The 19,287-nt window shown below is 32.7% G+C and overlaps 1 protein-coding gene across 1 annotated transcript in view; it reads left to right on the plus strand.

Moving 5' to 3' along the window:
- Positions 1 to 18,691, plus strand: part of LOC131855587 (uncharacterized) — a 28,215-nt gene extending 9,524 nt beyond the window's left edge. Inside the window, exons 2-3 of the mRNA XM_059206868.1 lie at positions 8,307 to 8,494; positions 15,606 to 18,691. Of these exons, the coding sequence (XP_059062851.1) occupies positions 8,328 to 8,494; positions 15,606 to 18,321 (2,883 nt within the window). The 5' untranslated portion in view covers positions 8,307 to 8,327 and the 3' untranslated portion in view covers positions 18,322 to 18,691. The remainder of the gene's footprint in view (positions 1 to 8,306; positions 8,495 to 15,605) is intronic.
- The last annotated feature ends 596 nt before the right edge of the window (positions 18,692 to 19,287 follow it).

Raw genomic sequence — 19,287 nt, forward strand, 5'->3', positions numbered from 1 at the left:
AAATAAAATCAATACACTACTCTATGTGTATATACAGGATGTTTATTGTTAAAACAATTTTGGGAATACTCACATTAATAATGGAATGGAATAAATAAATTTTATTATTATTATGTTAAACTATAAATGTGCGAAATTTCATAATCCTCCAACCGCGTAATTTTCGTAAAAACAGGTACAAAGGTTTTGCTTCATCTATACATATAAAAAAATTGGAGTGTCTGTTTGTAATATTGAAATAACCGTTTTTTACTACATGCATATGAATATAAATACGGCACATACAATAAAACATCATTTTTTACAAATTTTTGTCTGTTTGTTTTGGTTTATCTCTGAAATGGCTGGACCAATTTTGACGGGACTTGTTTATGTAGCTGTATGTAGCTGTATGTAGCTGTAGCTGATGTAATAAGGAATATCTTAGGCTACTTTTATTTTAGAAAAATAGAGTTAAATTCCACGCGGATGAATTCGCGGGTACAGCTAGTGTATTAATGTAATGGTTACAAATCGCTACCGCTTATGACTTAATAATTAGCTTGCTCACCATTTATTATTCTATTCGCGTGCCCATCAGTATGCTCGTATGTATAGTAGTATGTATAGTATGATCTATTTTCTACTTCTGTTCTTGTTCTTTAGCAATAACCATGATAGTACTGCTCATGCAGACCAGACAAAATTACCTCATATAAACCTTCTAGTTTGGGAAGTCTGTTGCTATTATGTGGGTCGGTGCTGGCAGGGAGCCGCTCTAATTCCTTGCCATCAGATATGTTGAAGCGTAAAGCAATCATGTATACAATATGTTACTAAAATTATATTAAAACAATATTTATTTAAAAGAGCAACACACAAATTTCTCGCTCATTTTTCATATTCTTCATGTGATGAGTCTGCATTCCGAATGAGCGGTAGATTAAAAAAACTTGACTATTCAAAAGTGCTTGTATTAAGTTTATTTGAATAAAGATTATTTTTATTTCTATGTTGTGGCAATTTTTTTTTTAATTAATAATAATTGAATGTTACAAAGACCCCCTGGTATTCTGGGTGCTTATGAGTGCAGATGGCACTCCAAACCCGCGGAAGGACTTATGGAGCGGGTGAAGGCCATCTCCCGCTCGTGGGATTGGACTTTTGTCTCAGAGCACCGCTAGGTGATCGAAACTGGGCTCAGGCCGTCGAAATTTCGATCCCCGTTTGAATAGGGTTGGGGATTGATTCAAAAATTCAAAGTTCAAAATATCTTTATTCATGTAGGTTTATTATAGACTATTGTGCTATGTCAAATCTACCGTCAGTTCGGAATGATTTAGAGATGAGAAGAACTGACAAAAAACTCAGCTCGTATTCTTTTCAAATCAATGTTGTACATACACATTCATTGTTAAAATACAAATTTTGGAGAATGATTGACCACTAGCATTTGCTAAAGCAAATAATCTGATCAGTGCTCGTAACTCGAACAGATCAGTTCCCACAAGCAGTTCACGATCGGAGGTTAGGTGTGTGGAAGTACAGTCAGCGACAATAAATGCACCGTATTAATATTATATGCAACGTTAAAATACAGTCAGCGACAATAAATGCACCGTATTAATATTTATTTATTTATGTATTTAAACTTTAATGCACAAATACAATATATAAATGTACATATAGCGAACTTAACACCTAAGAGCGTTCTCTACCAGTCAACCATAAGGCAAACAGAGAAATTGTAAGCGGCGCATTATAGTTTATCAGTAATATTATATGCAACGTTAAAATACAGTCAGGGACAATAAATGCACCCCAATAATATCATATGCAACATAAAAATACAGTCTGCGACATAAAACTCAGTAATAGACGGTTATGTTAGTACGTATATCAATTTGTGTGCAATACGTCGGTCCGTTGGTCCATCGCGGAAGTTTTCACTTTATGTCACTTTCCGCTTCATGGCGCTCTTCGTTACATGTCCAATAATCTTCATTACAACTGTAACGCTATTGTAATTTGACATACTTGACAGGAGTTTAACAATTTGTAATATACTATTGTAACACTAGCTGATACAAGCGACATTGCGTATTTTTTAAACGTAAGATTGCCTATGTGTGTAGTTGAATAAATAATGTTTTGTTTCATTACATTTCATTTAGATTGGATCACTTGACAAATATATTTTTTAAAGAAAAAAAAATTGAATATCAGATATTGGAAATATCCGTCGCTTGTTTTTATCCTCGACTTCGTAAAAAACTGTTGCATATTTTTTTTAATTGAATATTGGTCTACTATTAAGGATCATAGCAGTCGAACACATAAAACAACTAACATAGCCGTAGAACATAGAACCTCCTTTCTCGAATCATCAAATTTATTTATTTATTATGAAATTTACAACTATTAGAAAGTTGATTGTACATTGGACCCTGTAGGTTGAAACCTGTAGGTTTACCTAGTGCGGGGTCCACAAAAGAATTGCCTGATGTTATTAACTATTATAGATCACTTAGTAGAATAGATTTGAAATATCATAAGTCTTGTGGATGATAATGCCATTCCATTATAACCCTATAATTGTATTTTTAATTACGAGATTAATCGATCAGATTCCAATTCAGGATCTAGGGTTTATAAGTCGTGGTAGGCAACCACTATGCCACAAGCAGACACTCACAATTTTATTTATATGTATAGATAAAGAAATCCCGTGATAAATTGTTAGGAATTTGTCCAATAATTATTATGATTATTAGTATCAAAAACGGTTAAAAAGATGAATTTACCACAATGGACTAACTGGTTCCATGTATCATCGTTATGACACACTGGTCGCCATAGACAACATATTCCATTTGTAGATAAAAAAACCACTATCCATACCATAAGAGTCTTAACCAATAATTATTATGATTATTAGTATCAAAGATGGTTAAAAAGATTCAAGTAGCTGCGATGTATTGTCTTAGCGTTATTTATCACTAGCTGTACCCGCGACTTCGTCCGCGTGGAATTTAATTTTATTTTCTAAAACAAAAGTAGCCTAAGTTATTCCTTACAAAAAAAGTTCCGTCAAAATCGGTCCAGCCATTTCAGAGATTAGCCGGAACAACCAGACAGACAGACAAAAATGGTAAAAAATGTTATTTTTGATTACGTATTTATATTCATATGCATTGATAAAAATGGTTATTTCAATATTTGATCCAAATTTATATGTATACAACTAAGATATACTGTGCAGTTAAATCTATTCTCTGTACAAAATATTTATTGATCTTGACTTATTATGGTCGATTTTAAAAATGACATATGTATTATATATCTAGATTATACTCGGCTTATAGTAAATGATAGATCATTTATTAAGACTATAAGGACATTTCCAGTTATTTGAATATTACAAGCAGACACTCACAATTTTATTTATATGTATAGATAAATTAGAATAGAATAGAAAATAGAATTCGTTAACGATAATAATGTTTTTATAGAAAAACTTTAAATCTATAGCACTGACAATATTATCTGATTACATTAATAATAATGCGTGTATTATGTTGATTATCATGCCTCTTACTTGTTATACTGTAATTATTTATATAAAAAAAAACATCTATTAAAAAGAGCAACACACCATTATTTTTTTGATGAATCTGCATTCCGAAAATGGTAGAATCAAAATATGACTATTCAAAAGTGCTTGTAATGGTTATTTGAATAAAGATTGTTCTATTTAATTTGAGTTTGAAAATGAATCATTATATTTTGTCCAAAAGTATGTCGCATGATTGTACGAACCTACCAAAGTCCCGTTGTGTCACGGTTCCGTATACGCCGTTTGACACACTTCACCATAGACAACATATTTTTGTGTCACAACCGACTTACCGTATGAAAGGATTGTTTTGATTTCATTGTTTATAGAAATTCAATGTAGAACGTATTCGTAGACACGGCTCTTGAAATTCCTCGGTCTTATATTAATCTGTGTTAGAGAGAGAGTATTCTATTGATGGAGTGCACCAGATCTGTCTGTTTTGATTACGGCCATTGATACAATTATTTCCTTTTGATAAAAATTGCAATAACATATGCTGGTGATATTCTCTCTAATTTAATTTAGAAATGATTTTGTATTAAATATCATGTACAAGCTAAAGCTAAAATAGCATGTAAGAGGATATGGGTTACGGCCACTCCACTATTTCTTTTTGATAAAATTGCAATAGCATATGCTCTGGTGGTCACACTGTTGTTCTTAATTTGAGTTTGAAAATGAATCTATATTTTGTAATCATGTACAAGCTCCTTTGTAAGGATATATGGATTACGGCCACTACACTATTTTTTTTTGCCAATATTGCAATAGCATATGCTAAGGTGGTCACACTGTTGTTCTTAATTTGAGTTTGAAAATGAATCTATATTTTGTAATCATGTACAAGATCCTTTGAAGGGGATATGGGTTACAACCCACAAATAAAGTCACACCAATGTTTAGTAAACCTTCTCTGTCACAATTGGTCACATTTTAATAATTCGTGTTTTAAGACTAATATTGAAATGTGATTTCACAAAATCTAAGACCTAACCTAACCTAACCTCCTAGAGGTTGGAAGGGGTCTTAGATTTCATCCATCTCTTAGGGGGAAAGTTGCGGCCTCATGGCGAACCCTTTTGCCTAGGTAACAAAATCTAAGACCTAACCTAACCTAACCTCCTGGAGGTTGGAAGGGCTCTTTGAGTTCATATTCAAATTAAAATTCAAAAATCATTTATTCATTTACGACATTTTGGCAAACCCTTTTGCGTCAAGTATTTACATTTAATTTTTCTCCGAAAACACCGCCAGCTTGGTGTATATAGTAATAATAATAGACAGATAATAAGTACTAACTTAAAGCTAGGAACAAAAAACAATATTAGACAATATTAAAAGGGATGTACAAAATATAGCTTAACTGAAAATCTAGAACCAACTTGGGGATTTGTTCATTTACCTATTTTTTGTAGATTTTTTGTGACTTTTTTTTATTCTTCAAGGATGACACTTACATTGCTTAAACTACTTTGACTCCCTCTGTCATTATTTACTATACCTCATTGTTAAACAATGTCACACTTGTCTACTATCTGCCTTGTTGGTCGCTGAAGTAAATAAATAAAAAAAAATTCATTAATCACTTTCAATAGTACAGTAATGGTATTTTAGATGGGACTTACATTACTAAAAGCTACTTTGACTCCCTCTGTCATTATTTACTATACCTCATTGTTAAACAATGTCACACTTGTCTACCCCCTTCCTTTAAAATGTGACGCAATTTATGTATAGCCCCTAACTAGGTTATTAACATTTACAATGTTACGCGTAATTCACGGTCGATGGTATAGCGGTTTAGCACAACAACTCCAAAGATCGGGGGTTCAATTCCTCGAACAGTGTAGTACATTTGTATTTATATTATTTTGGTATGATAGTTGGTAGTAGTCTGGTATTTTATATATGTTATGTGCAAAAAAAGTATATCTGTCAGTTATTTAGTATCTACAACACAAAATATAGTAATTTAATATTACTTAGCTTGGAACTAGATGGTACTGTGTAAATTGTCTTGGGAGGTTATTAAGAGTTAAAATTTATTTCACTTCGATTTCCTTTGTTCAACAGATACATTTAATTCTTTCTTTTTAATATAAGAATCTGTTAATGTTATTATTTATACAGATACTAACAATTTCTTGCACGTTTTTATTACACTTTAATATGCATACTGTGGTTACAGTCATAAACCATAATGGGCAAAAGTAGTAAGACAAAAATATTTACGCTTTCCTAAATGACTCACAGTGTATTTCTTTGTTTTTTATTTTAAATCAGTATGTTTAACACGTTTTCTTAGTTTTTTTTATGCAATGGTAATAGCAACAAGCAAGCAACAGACATTTGGTAATAATGGTATTTTTTTGTGGATGATAATGGAATGGTGCACCCGCCTGCGCTGACGGTTTACACTGGCGGGGCACCAGTGGAGGATGATAAGATGAGCATGAGGCCAGGTCAGTTAGCACATCGTGACAAATTCACCAGGAATTTAACACGGTGGTTGGACATGGTACATTGCTAGCAATGGGGTTATTAATTACTAACAATCCCCTTCCGAAGAGGGTTGTTAGTAATGTGGACTGGTGACACCATTTGCTAGCAGTGTACCTTGTCGGGTTGACTTACACTCGGTTTCCCTAGAAACCATCATGATAAATTCCTAGTGAATTCGTCACGATGGGCTAACTGATCTGACCTCGTCTTCATCTCATCATCCTCTACTGGAGCCCCGCCATCGTGAACCTTTAGCTCAGACGGGTTAACCATTCCATTAAAAAAACTGTCATAAACACATTACTACCGACTTTACGTTATCTGCATGAATAAAGATATTTTGATTTGATTTTGAGTTTGAAGAAATGGTTTCCTCACTAAGGTTTTGTTTCGTCATACAAGTATTTTTTTATATATTTTATTTATGTATGTGTATATTATTTATACATATACCTTTAGTATTTGTATGTATATGAATCTAGTATTCATATAATATTTAACTCTCTTTTTATAGTGCGGCCTACCTTTTGTGAGGGAAAGGTAGGCGCACTAATACTTACCAACTGCACCAATACTTTTATCTCCCAGGTAACAAAATCTAAGACCTAACCTAACCTCCTAGAGGTTGGAAGGGGTCTTAGATTTCATGATCTAATATAAGTCATCCATCTCTTAGGGGGTGAAATTTGGGCATGGCAAACCCCTGTAAGAGATCACTTTGATCGATAAGGCTACCTTTTGTTCGCATATTTTTCTTTCTTTCTTTTCTATAATTATTTGTTCTTTTTTTATACACAATAAAGAGTTTTTATTATTATTATTATATGGTGATTTAGATGAGGAAAACATTTCTTGTCACATTTATAAAAAAATAAACGGTCAGATCCTTAAAATTATAGCTTCCTCATGTGAATCCAATGAAATCAAGTTTAGTAACGGTCTCCTCGCTTCACATGTGAGGTTAACGATGGACTAACGGACTTTTAACTCGATCAATGCTCTACCGGTTAAAGTTGTTTGTGATGGACTATCAGCTAGCTCTTTTTAATTACAACCCTCGTTGGGATATTTTGGAGTAAAAGTAAAATTATTTATTACTATTAACTGTGCACGCGACTTCGTCCGCGTGGAATTTAAATTTGTTTTTATAAAATAAAATATTTTTTCTAAAAGAAAAATAGCCTAGGTACCAGTAACCTGCATAAAAAAGTCTAGTCAAAATCGGTCCAGCCATTTCAAAGATTAACCGAAACAAACAGACAGACATAGAGACAAAAATTGTAAAAAATGATATTTTGGTATGAAAAAACGGTTATTTCAATATTACAAACAGACACTCCAATTTTATTTATATGTGTAGATCCACGTAGAATAGTGACCATGACCAAATAAAGAAAATATATTTAGTTAGATTATAACCCAAAAAAGTTTCATCGTTCTACTTAAAAAATGATGATATTTTCATACAACCTTTCGTCTCCGCTTTCAACCCCTTACAACCCTTTTGCGCTAAAAAGTAGCCTATGTCCTTTCTTAGGGTCTAAACTATCTATGTAGCAGATTTCATTTAAATAAATTCAGTAGTGTCGGCGTGAAATCGCAACAAACTGTCAAACAGAGTTATTTACGCATTTGTAATATTATATATTTGTAAAGATTTGTATTTTAAGTTTAATTTTATTTATATAATTTTATACGTAGGTTACACCTATATGCAGGTTATATTTTGACGTTATCAATTCAAGAAGTTGTTTATATACTTTTAAAGTAATTTAAGGTGCTATTATAAATATCGGATACCTTGTTTTTGAGTTAAACCAGTATTCCAATACTGGTTTAACCCAAAAATTATAGACTTTGGAAAATCCACTCTGAAATCCTAGCTTTAAAGACTAATTTCAGAGATTAAAATATTTTGAGTTAATCCAGTATGGTACTAGGTCTGTAATACGTAGAATTCATTTATATTTTATATCAATCGAATTTAATACAAATTTCAAATGGATTACCCAATTGATCGTCATCTAATATTCTCTCTCGTATATCTAATAAGAGATTTATTGATATCACCAGCGCATTGATATTTTTATCTGTATTAAAAAGTCTTCCTTTCCGAGTGAAAGTATTAGGTACATATTATATTGTATAACTACATGCTTTAAGTTATTTTGCACATTTGCTGATATATTTATATTTTTTGTTGCAGATCGATTCCGTGTTATACAACATGGCGCGGCGGAAAAGTGTGTTTACAAAGTGGACTTTAGCTTTAATTGTAGTTATATTCTGTCCGTTTGTATGCTCGCGACCTCAAGAAGTGCTCTCACAAGCTCCTATTGTCAGTAGTTCTATTAGTAGTGTTGAAAAAGATAAGCCAACAGAGAACCCAATAAGGTACAGGTATAATAATGATAAAAGTTTAAGTTCAGCCAACCATACGCCTGTGGTCACTAGTCAAGCACAATTTATGCAAAGTAGTAATAATGTAGTTAATAGATATTTGAAACCTAATGAAAGTACAACTGAAAATGTTAATGATAATTCGTTTTTGCATTATACGAGTATAATTGAATTAACAACTAACAAGTCTAGGAGAAATCGTTTAGTCTCAGCTATTTATACAAATGACCCTAGAATTAGTAATAAGAAAGGTAATAAAGAAACACATAAAATAGGTCCACAAAATAATATAGATTCTTATGGTAGCAAAAAGTCACCAATTAGAAAAGTTATAACAAAGTGGACAGACAACGCTAAAATAGACGGTTTAGCGTTCAGTTATGAAACTACAACTTCTGAAGAAAATAATGATTTTACAAACGATCAATCAACTGAGGTGTCTGAAAAGATATTTCAACTGCAAGACGTTAAAAAATTATATAACATAATTTATAAAAAGAATAAACCTAAGCCCCAACATAATGAGGTACATATTTACTCTGATAACATTTATGTAACTGATAGATATTTTCAAACTACTACTATGTCTCCCTATCAATTTCCTACAACTTTTGCTTCTCCTACATATAGCAGTAACATAAGACCAACATATGTATTTCCAACACCCACACCAACTCCTATTATCACCAATATAGGTAACCCTAAACCATGGAATAGACCAAATAATAATTTTCATTCCCATCATCACAACATAGTAACAACTCAAAAGCCCGTTAAACCCGTTAAAAAACCTATAAAACATCAAAATAACCCATACCATACTTACTCAAATTATGATGATAGTAATTTCGAAGTTTCTACTTTCCAACCGACAAATGCTTACACTGATAGAATTGTAATCAGACCAGAAGAGTATAGTGCTTCACCAGACGAATGTCCTACTATATTTCTCACGTTAAATAATACATTTCAAGGGCAAGCAAAGGAAGCCTGTCCAGATTTAAATATTGCAGTAAATACAAATGTAATAAATAAAAATGTTGTCATTGAATCTGAAGAGGAAGGAGATGCTATATTTCCAGGTGGATTTGATATTCCCTTCGGGGATGAATCTGGTGACGAAGAAGAACATACTACGTATGATTCTGATGAAAATCAGGAGCAAACGGAAAGTTCATCTATTGAAGGACAAGAATTAACCAATTATAATTCTGATCTTGTAGATCAATCAGACTTGTCAGAACCAGTTGGTTCAAGTTCTAATCATGCAGCTGCTATACATAAGCCGGGGAAACCAAGTTTTGACGAGGACGATATTTTCAGTCCTTTTTCTTCTGTGCTCCAATTTTTTAAACCTGCTCTTAGTGCTTTGAATTGGTTAGCAACAATAAATCCCTTTACTTTTGGATTGTTTTCGATACTGTTGTCACCAGTAATGTTTATATTTGCTGGGACATCTGGGGTGGCTGCATTATTTGCACCTTGGGCATTTTCTGGGAGAGAAGCGAATAAAATCGAACATGTGTATCGTCCGCATTGGTATTGGGACAATGAATTGAAAACATGGAATTTGCATACCGATGCAAGCGACAGAATTTGGGTACACCGATATTCTCGGAATAACAGAGAGAACGAAAATGAAACCAATTCGGTGCAGCCGACATTGTTTTACAAAATAAAAGAATTGATGAAAGCCACTATTCGAGTGCTGACAGATAGGTCGAGAAATAAAAAGGCCAATATAAATTATCGTAAGAATAAACGTAAAAAAAGGGAAACGTGGACAATCAGAATAAAGTAAAATATCTACATTTAAAATATCTGTAAGAATAAAAACAAGTCATCCTTTATTTTTAGAAAACACCTATTATTATTATATAGAGAGAAAACATTAAAGAAGAGACAAAAGAGAATTAAATATGAGTAAAAATTATCAACTGAAATCCTTTCATTCTCTCTTTATAATTGTTACTATGTATTGAAGTGCAATAAAAAATATATAAGTTATTTAATGTGTATAGATATTAATATAAGTACCTGAAAGGGATTAGATTTATAAACGCCTTTTTTTTAAATAGCGCTTATGAAATAGTCTATACACTCATACTTTTACTAAGCAATAGAAATAACCTTTATTCAAATAAATTGTTTTAGTCAGATAATATATTTTTATTCTACTGCCCATTGCAGACTCATCGCAAGAAGAACGAGAAATAAATTTGCGTGTTGCTCTATTAAATAAACATTGTAAAGTATATATTTGGGATTTTGTGACTACAAACTGCCAAGTAGCAAGTACGATAAACTTGATTAACAAAATAAATCAGACATAGTAATCAGGGCAGACCAGTCCCTACAAGCAGCACCCTTTCTGAGTGTAATGGGTCAGCAAGAGTGTAGAGTTTCATTTGTAAGAATCATCAGAGCCGTATGTAATTAATCTTATATACTCGATTGATTTGGTCTATGGCTTCGTTTATGATAGTGTTGCTTCTGTTGATTAATTATTAAAATCAATCTTCCAATAAAGTTCGAAGGATACGACGCAATAAAACTTTAAAAGTAAAATTACGAACTTGCCAGTTCCTATCTATATAACCATCTGTATACCAAAATTAATCAGCGATTTAGACGTAAAAGTGTGACAAACAATCTGTAATATTTCAATAAAACAATTGATTAATGAGGAAAACATAGATTTTATGTTTGTTACGTCTATTACACTCTATATCTCTATAAATGATTGACCGTTAGATGACAATGACGCCAATACCAGCTCACGTTCCATTACATGCCAATATATTACACAAACAAACAAATTTTCTTTACTATTTGTGATAATCAGACTACAATAAAAAATAACTACACTGAATTATATGTATTAACCTATGTGGTCCCGAACAGTGCGGTTTCAGAGGAGCTTCCTCCCGCGTACACTTAGACTAAGGAATGAACTTCCTGCCGAGGTTTTCCCACTGGACTACAGCATGGGGTTTTTGCCACCATCGTAGTATAAAAAAAAATAAAAATACATCTTTCATCACATACTCAAAAATAAGCAAATACATCAAAGACATTTCTCAATTTTGTAAAAGCAGATACGTAAGGAACGAAGATACGTAAATTAAAGTACATCCTGATCATCTAGATGAATGGCGGGGCCCCACCTTGCGTCCAGAAACTTTTTGTCATGCAGAACAATTATGGAATCATCTTCCAGCAATAATATTTCCGAACCGATACCATGTTGAAACCGAGTTCAAGAAAAGAGCTTATTCCGTTTTGAAAGGCCCAATGCAATTCCCCTGGTGTTGCGGGTGCTCATGAGCGACGGGAATTACTTACTCCAGGTGAGCCGCAGGCTCGTTTGTCCCCTGTGGTATAAAAAAAAGTGGATGAAGCCACGCTCCTTATAAGGCCAATTATTAAAAAAATACTTACGTCTTTTTTTTGCGAAGGTGGAAAGTACAAAGCACTCGTTATGTCAATAGATTTCCTGTTTCTGAAGTGCGTTGAGCCAATTAGTAAATTTTTCAGATTTACATTTGCGGTTCGTAAGTGAATTTAAAAAAAAAGAAGAAAGAAAAACATATGAATACACAATGTACTCGTGAATGTTAGATTTAATAAAAGCTTTTACTTATTCAATTTTTGAGATGTTTCCTAATTATATAAAAGGAATACAAGATCCATTTGATCAAAGTTCACATGATTTTATACTATAAAATATATTATAATTAATAACCAGGATTCCCATGTTGTATGTTTTACTTGTTCAAGTTTGTAGGTTACATATAATTTATATGAAAATTACAGCCTAGGGCAGAGCCGAATCAAAATTTTTTTTATAACAAAATACTAGTAACATAGACAGTATTTTGTATAAAATATTGGATATGGTCCCTGATAATATGCTTTCTGTATGTAAATGGATTTTTAAATTGGTTGAATGTTATTGTCATTACAAACAAAAAATCGAATTTTCTAGCTACTGCTGTAGTACTATCTTATTATTAACTAATTGTTAAGTTGTAATTAAGTTCTCTGAACTTAGTATACGTAAAACTGCTATCTATAAGGCTACAGGTTTAAATGAGGTAGGTAAGGCAATTAACTTAAATTTGAAATTGTGGTAACATGAAAACTAAACGAGTCACAACAAATAAATTTATTTTTCTGACATTTTCTATATATTTTTTTTTTATTATTTTTTATATTACGCATTATAAACAAGAAATCAAATTTATACCTTTACAATATTAATACATTAGTACTAAATCCTTAATACTAAAACTTTTTAATACCAGAAATCTTTATATGCTATAAAATTCAATCTATAAGGCTACATATAAGGTAATTAATATATAAATATGAGGTAATTAAGGCATACCTCAATATGTTATCAAATTATGATATCTGTCAATAGTAAAAGCACAGATAACATAATATTGTAAAAGTAAACGTAAAGTGTACCTTATTGTCACTTATTTAAGTCACAAGTAGCTTAACAGCTGTGATTAGGTTGTATGGTGAGAAAGAAAGTTGACAATATAAGAGATATGACAACTATATCCCACGGAAAGGCAACGCATGATGATAACGCGATGTCCGCAGTACTTAGTGCTCATGAATATATTACTTATCATCAAGTAGGACTTCAGCTTGTTTGTTATTCTTATTACATAAAAAAAACAGGCTCCGGAAAGCCTTCTTGTGGATTCTTGTATAAACTGTCAGTAATATGATACTGCTACTAGCTCGTACAGATGGCGTTGGGGCAATAAAGTCCTCGAGTAGCGACCACGGACCGGAAGACGCAGCGTGGGAAGGCCTCCAGCAAGGTGGACTGACGATCTGGTCAAGATCGCTGGAAGAGGGATTGGATGCGAGCAACGCAGGACCGATCGTCGTGGAGATCTTTGGGGGAGGCCTATGTCCAGCAGTGGACGTCTTCCGGGCTGCGATGATGATGATGATGATGAATATAATACTGACAGTTTATACAAGAATCCACAAGAAGCCTTGGATCGTAGTGGAATGTGGATCACCACATGTTAAATTCTTCAAATTATAGCAATATTTAAAAATTGCAACATATCTCCAGCAATTAATAATAAAACTTTTTTGTAGACTGTAGTAGATTTTATTTATAATAAAAAAAAATATTAGAATTCTAGAATTACTCTTCTTCTTATTTGTCCAACCCATGTTCCTAGTTTACCTGAGGTCGAAACTCCCTGTACATTTGCGCCAGAGAACTATGTTCTGGGTTGGCTGAGCATTAAAATTTGTCCTGGTCCATCTCATTCTAGAAGAATTACTACTTTAGTACTTATAAAATTTACCAACAGTCTATTTAGACTTATTAAATAATAAATATAAGTTATATTAATCCCATCAAAAACATAAATGTGAAATGATGGCCAAGTTCAATATTATGATGTATGCCTTGATTGTTGACTTCAATGACAAAATAACTGAGATCTAAATGGGTGCCAAGTTCAATGGTCAGTCCTAAAATTTATTTATAACAATATAAAATATAATTTCTTCTTATAACTTAGGATAATATATTGTAGCCTAAGGTCTGACATGGCTAGTTCTCATATACCAATTACTTTCGATGGCTAGTTGCTACTAATAATAAAATAGGGACCAACAAGTAACAGGTTTAAAACTTGCGAAGGCTATAGTATAATTCGTATATGAAAACTAGCCAAGTCAGACCTTAGGCTTGACCAATCAAATTTGACAGGTTTATGTGAAAGAGTTTTTGAGTTATGAGGAGGTAAAAAGTGGCTCCAAATGGTCCAAATAGTAAAACACACGGTGCTGGTCGCCAGTTCTCTTACTTGAACTTGGCTTTGACACGCTCCCATGTATCTAGATGGTATACAATACATATACAATAATGACAGTGAATTTGCTTGTTACTAAATTATTGTTAAAATTTAAGTGTAATTATTAATATTAATAATTTATTATTACTATTATTTATAGATTGTAAATAACATATTGTTTATAAATTAACTAACTAAATTGTTGTGCATATATAAATTATACCATAATATTTATCATTGCTAAAGAATGTTTGTTTCATTACCAATTATGTAAATATATGTATATTAAAATAATAAAACTGACCAATTGTGAATTTATTTTAATTTTTTTTTTACTAAAATAAAATGTTTCTTTGAAGCTTAGTTTCGTTAAAGATAAGTTTTTACAGAACTGTAACTACAGTAAATTCGTAAATATACGAAATACTTTACTTCATTGGATGATAATTGCAGCAGATGACACTCCAAATCCGCTGAAGGACTTATGGAGCGGCTGAATCCCAACTTCCACCTGACGGATATAACTTTAGTCTGAGGGCATCGCTAGGGGTTCGAACCTCGGCTCAGACCATTGTCACTTCGATCTCCTAATGAATTGGACGGGGGATCGATCATAGTTATTATTTTGTATGTATGTTTGTGTAGATTTTATCGAAGTTGTTTTTACACCAAATACGACCCCTACTACTAGCTATATAATAAATACTACTATTAGAAACTATTATAAATAAATAAGCAGTCAATAAAATAATAATTGCATATTTAGTTTTTATGTCATGTAATTTTTTTTTATAAATTAATTGTAAATTATTGTGTTAAAATACGATATTTAAAACATTTTTTTGCTATTTATTGAATATGGAGACATAAAATTCGTTAAATGACAGTTTTAGAAACATATATTAAAATTAATAATAATAATAATATTTATTTATTCTATTCCATTGTTAGTATTCACATTTTTTTTAACGATAAAGATCTTGTAATTTATAACAATATAAGAGAATGGAACGGAATCTGTGTTACAGTATTCCTCCCCCACACTCGGCTCATGGGTAATCAGATCGTTAAAGTTAAAAATATAATTAAAGTTAAAAAATTGAAGAAATGAATCAGTTTATACCATCTCATATTGCTCCATAGATAATTCTGGAACTAAATGAAATATTTATAAGATGTATTTCAAAGATCAATACAACACTAAAGTTTAACCGCTTCTTGACTCACAAGATCGTCTTAATAATTACACATTTCTTTTATTTCAGGATTTCCAGTCTGCCGAATGAACCGAAGCCTATGAAGACAGAAGTAACAACACCTGCATCCCTGGAGAAAAATTCTGCAAGAGATGTCAAGACTAAAGGCCCAGCAATTGGTGAATCGATAAAACTTGTTGCGAACCAATTATTGGATAAACCGTCCAATAAAACAAGCGATGAATCAGTGCTTACTGATACTAGAATACCACCAAAATTAAAAAACCAAGTTACAGTCAACAAGCAAAAGATTAAGACAAGAATTGAAGATGCAGAAGAATCGATAGAAAATGGTCATGCTGGTATTGCGGTTCCAGTGACTATGGAAGATTTAGAATCAGAAAATAAAATAAGCGAATCGTCTACTTCGAATGAAGGCATTTCTACTTGGATACTTCTTAGTAATCATAATAGTAAAGACAATCTTACTTCGTCAACTGAATCTACAAAGCTGGAAGAAAACACAAAGAAACAGAAACCAATAAATTCTAAAAATAAAAACAAGCAACGCCCTCAGAATAATAAACCTACAGTAAAACGCCCGATAATTGGAAGCACTAATAAGTCTGATTTGGTAGCTAGTGGCTCTGCAATAAATGAAAATGTGTACAATAAAATTAAAGACACGGTACTATCAAATGTGGAGAAAAATAAAAACCCTTCCACTCAACGTACACCTGTAGCAAGTACCACCACAATTCCTACTACCACTGAAATTACAACTATTAAAAAGGAAAGTGTTACTAAAGCTCCAGCTACAATTACTCCGGTAGTGAAAGTTACATCGAAACCTATTAAAAAGAAAGATAAGAACAAACATAAGGTTAGCACTACATTAGCACCAATTGATAATGACTCAGCTCTATTGCCAATGGAACCAAAGGAACAAGAAATTGAATTAGAGATCAGTACACCTGCAACTACAACCAAAAAGCCAAAACGTAGTTCTAATAGAAAGAAAAACAAGACTAAGAAGAAGAAGCCAAGTCCAGCTAAAATTGAAAGTGATACGAAAATAAGTGATATAAAAAGTAATAAGACAAAATCTGCTAAACCCGCAAAGAAACCGAATAATCAGGGTGGTCCACTTAGTACTCAAATCTATAATTATTTATCTAGAGAAGTTATGCCAACAGTAGGTGTAGGAGTTATTGGTCTTGCTAGCTTAGTTGGCATAGCTAGTTATTTCTTTTATCCATTTACTACACCAGTCAGAAGAACTTTTGAAGTCGACAAAAAAGACGACTTATACAAGAATAATGACGAAGAATACGCAAGTGAAGGTAATGGACAAGCTGAAGAAGAAATGCTTGGAACAGTTCTTGCCGGTATGCCATCCCATTCTAAGCAAAAATTAAATCCTTATGCCGGCCAAACTGTTCATAATAACAGGTATCCAATGAAAAAAGAACAAGACATTAGATATCGCCATGTAGCCGCTAATTACGAACCTAACTATAACGTTCGTTATCCCCAACAAAAGACTGGAATTGCACATGGAGCTACATATCCTAAACCAGTAAATTACAACCCTCATCAGTATGAAACTAGAAATGTTTACACAACAGAAAACAAATATGCATTTGATAAATCATCTACTTCTTATCCTTCTGTAGAACCAGTTTACGCTGCACCCCAAACTGCTTCATCAGCAGGATATCCTTACGGAAGCGATATATCAAACTCCGTTGTTTATGGCATTAAGCCGAATGATGAATCAAATTTCAGACCAGTCTATCCTTACGAAGGTCAACATATGACATACCCGTCAACGTCTATGGAGTTGGAATCAAATAGTGAAGATACAGAACAAACCAAATACACTGAAAATAATAATAACGAAAGTGGAATAATTGATAATAAATTTGTAGTTGGCAATGTGCCTAAGGAATTAGTCGATTCTGTTGATTCGGCTACTCCTGCTGTAGTTCCTGAACATGGCCCTAGAAAGCTAAGAAGGAGGAGAAGACACACTGCGTACAGTAGGAGTAGTATAACTGGTTCCATTGAACAGCTATTAAAAGAAGCTAAAAACTCTCATAAAGATATTTTTATAAGTAATGAAATTTTTGATAATTATAATTATTTGAACAAATTAGAGGAATTATCTGATCCACAGCCCACTTACAGTACTGTAACAATTCAACCCGATGAAAAAGATGTGTACACAGTTTATGCTGCAACTGAAGGTCCGAAAATAGAAGACAAATCTACAACTGATACACCAACAAGTTTTAAAATAGAAAGAGTCGAAAGCGTATCAACTGTACCGATAAGTAAACCAGAAAAATCTACAACAGAAACAGATGCATCGAATGAATTGGATTCGACGACAAAAGGTTTTAAAGTATACGAAGTGTATTCACCCCTAACAGATGGTACTGACAAGAATAATCCAACGACAAAATCAGATACATCTATTGAAACAACAACACAGTTTAGAAATATGATGACAGAGACCACTACAGACTCAAAATCGGAAACGACATCTACAATACAACCCTCTCTGTCACCAATAACTGAAGTTACTACAGAGAAATTTAAAGATACACCTGAAATTGTAACCTATCCTCCAGCGAGTCAACAAAGCGGTTTTTTATCTTTATTAAAGCGATTTATTGAATTTAAGTACAAGCTTGGATTAAGCATTTTACAAACGACATCTGACAATTTGAAAAGATATCTTGAATCTAGTGGCAACTACGGAGCGAAACCGCAGAAGTAACTTAAAAATGGGATGAAATTTAGAAAACTCTGATACTCACCGACCTCCTATTTAACCATTATTTAAATTGCTTGATGTAGTGTTTGTACTTTAAGTAAGGACTTTTTGAGCATTACTCAATCAATCACAACATATAATACTTTAATTGTGCAGCTCCGGATCTAGGGGATATGACTACTGAGGGCCCATACCCCAGGGGGCAAGTTCTGTGGTCGGCAAATTCAAACTTGGCAGATGAATACAGTACTCATCATTAACGCATCTTTGACAACTTGACCACTGAGACGTCAACTAAATTATTTGCGTTCAATGTATTTGAAAATATCACAATAATTAACAACAATATTAATTGGATATATCATTTTTAGAAAGTATATATTTGTGTATATATATTTTTATTTTGATGAAAGGTCAAAAAGTAGGGGTATTTGGTATAAAAGTTTACAATGTGAGCCTCCTCATGTACCCTGGTTTCATTTCATTAAGTACAATAGGAAATTAATTGTTAAGGCTGCGTTTCGGACATTATCCATTAAATTCGATTTATGCCTTTTTAATGCATAAACCGAATTCCCCCAACTGCGAAACATGCAATACTATAGAAGATCTGCATCACATATTAATGGAGTGTGTCCGAGACGCTGTTAAAAGGGAATTGTTTTTGAAAAAATTTGGACTGAATCGGCTTGATGTTGGTATGTACCACGGGTATACTATCTGATCCTGTATCATCGCCAGCAAAATTTTTATTTTCATTGTGCAGTAGAAGATAAGATTAGTAATATACGATGGGACTGGAATTATCATATTATGATAAAAGTCCCTAAATACTTGTAAGAATAAAAAAAAAATTGTTTGTTAATATTCTAAAAATGTTGGCCGTAGGGGAGCGACAGTTTTTAATTTTTGCCCCGCCTCAAAAAATGAAGATCCGGGGTTGTAACTGTGTTACAACCCCGGTTGTTG

Source organism: Achroia grisella, unplaced genomic scaffold (assembly GCF_030625045.1).
Source record: "Achroia grisella isolate CSIRO2021 unplaced genomic scaffold, CSIRO_AGI_Agris_v1 utg146, whole genome shotgun sequence".
Classification (NCBI taxonomy): Eukaryota; Metazoa; Arthropoda; class Insecta; order Lepidoptera; family Pyralidae; genus Achroia; species Achroia grisella.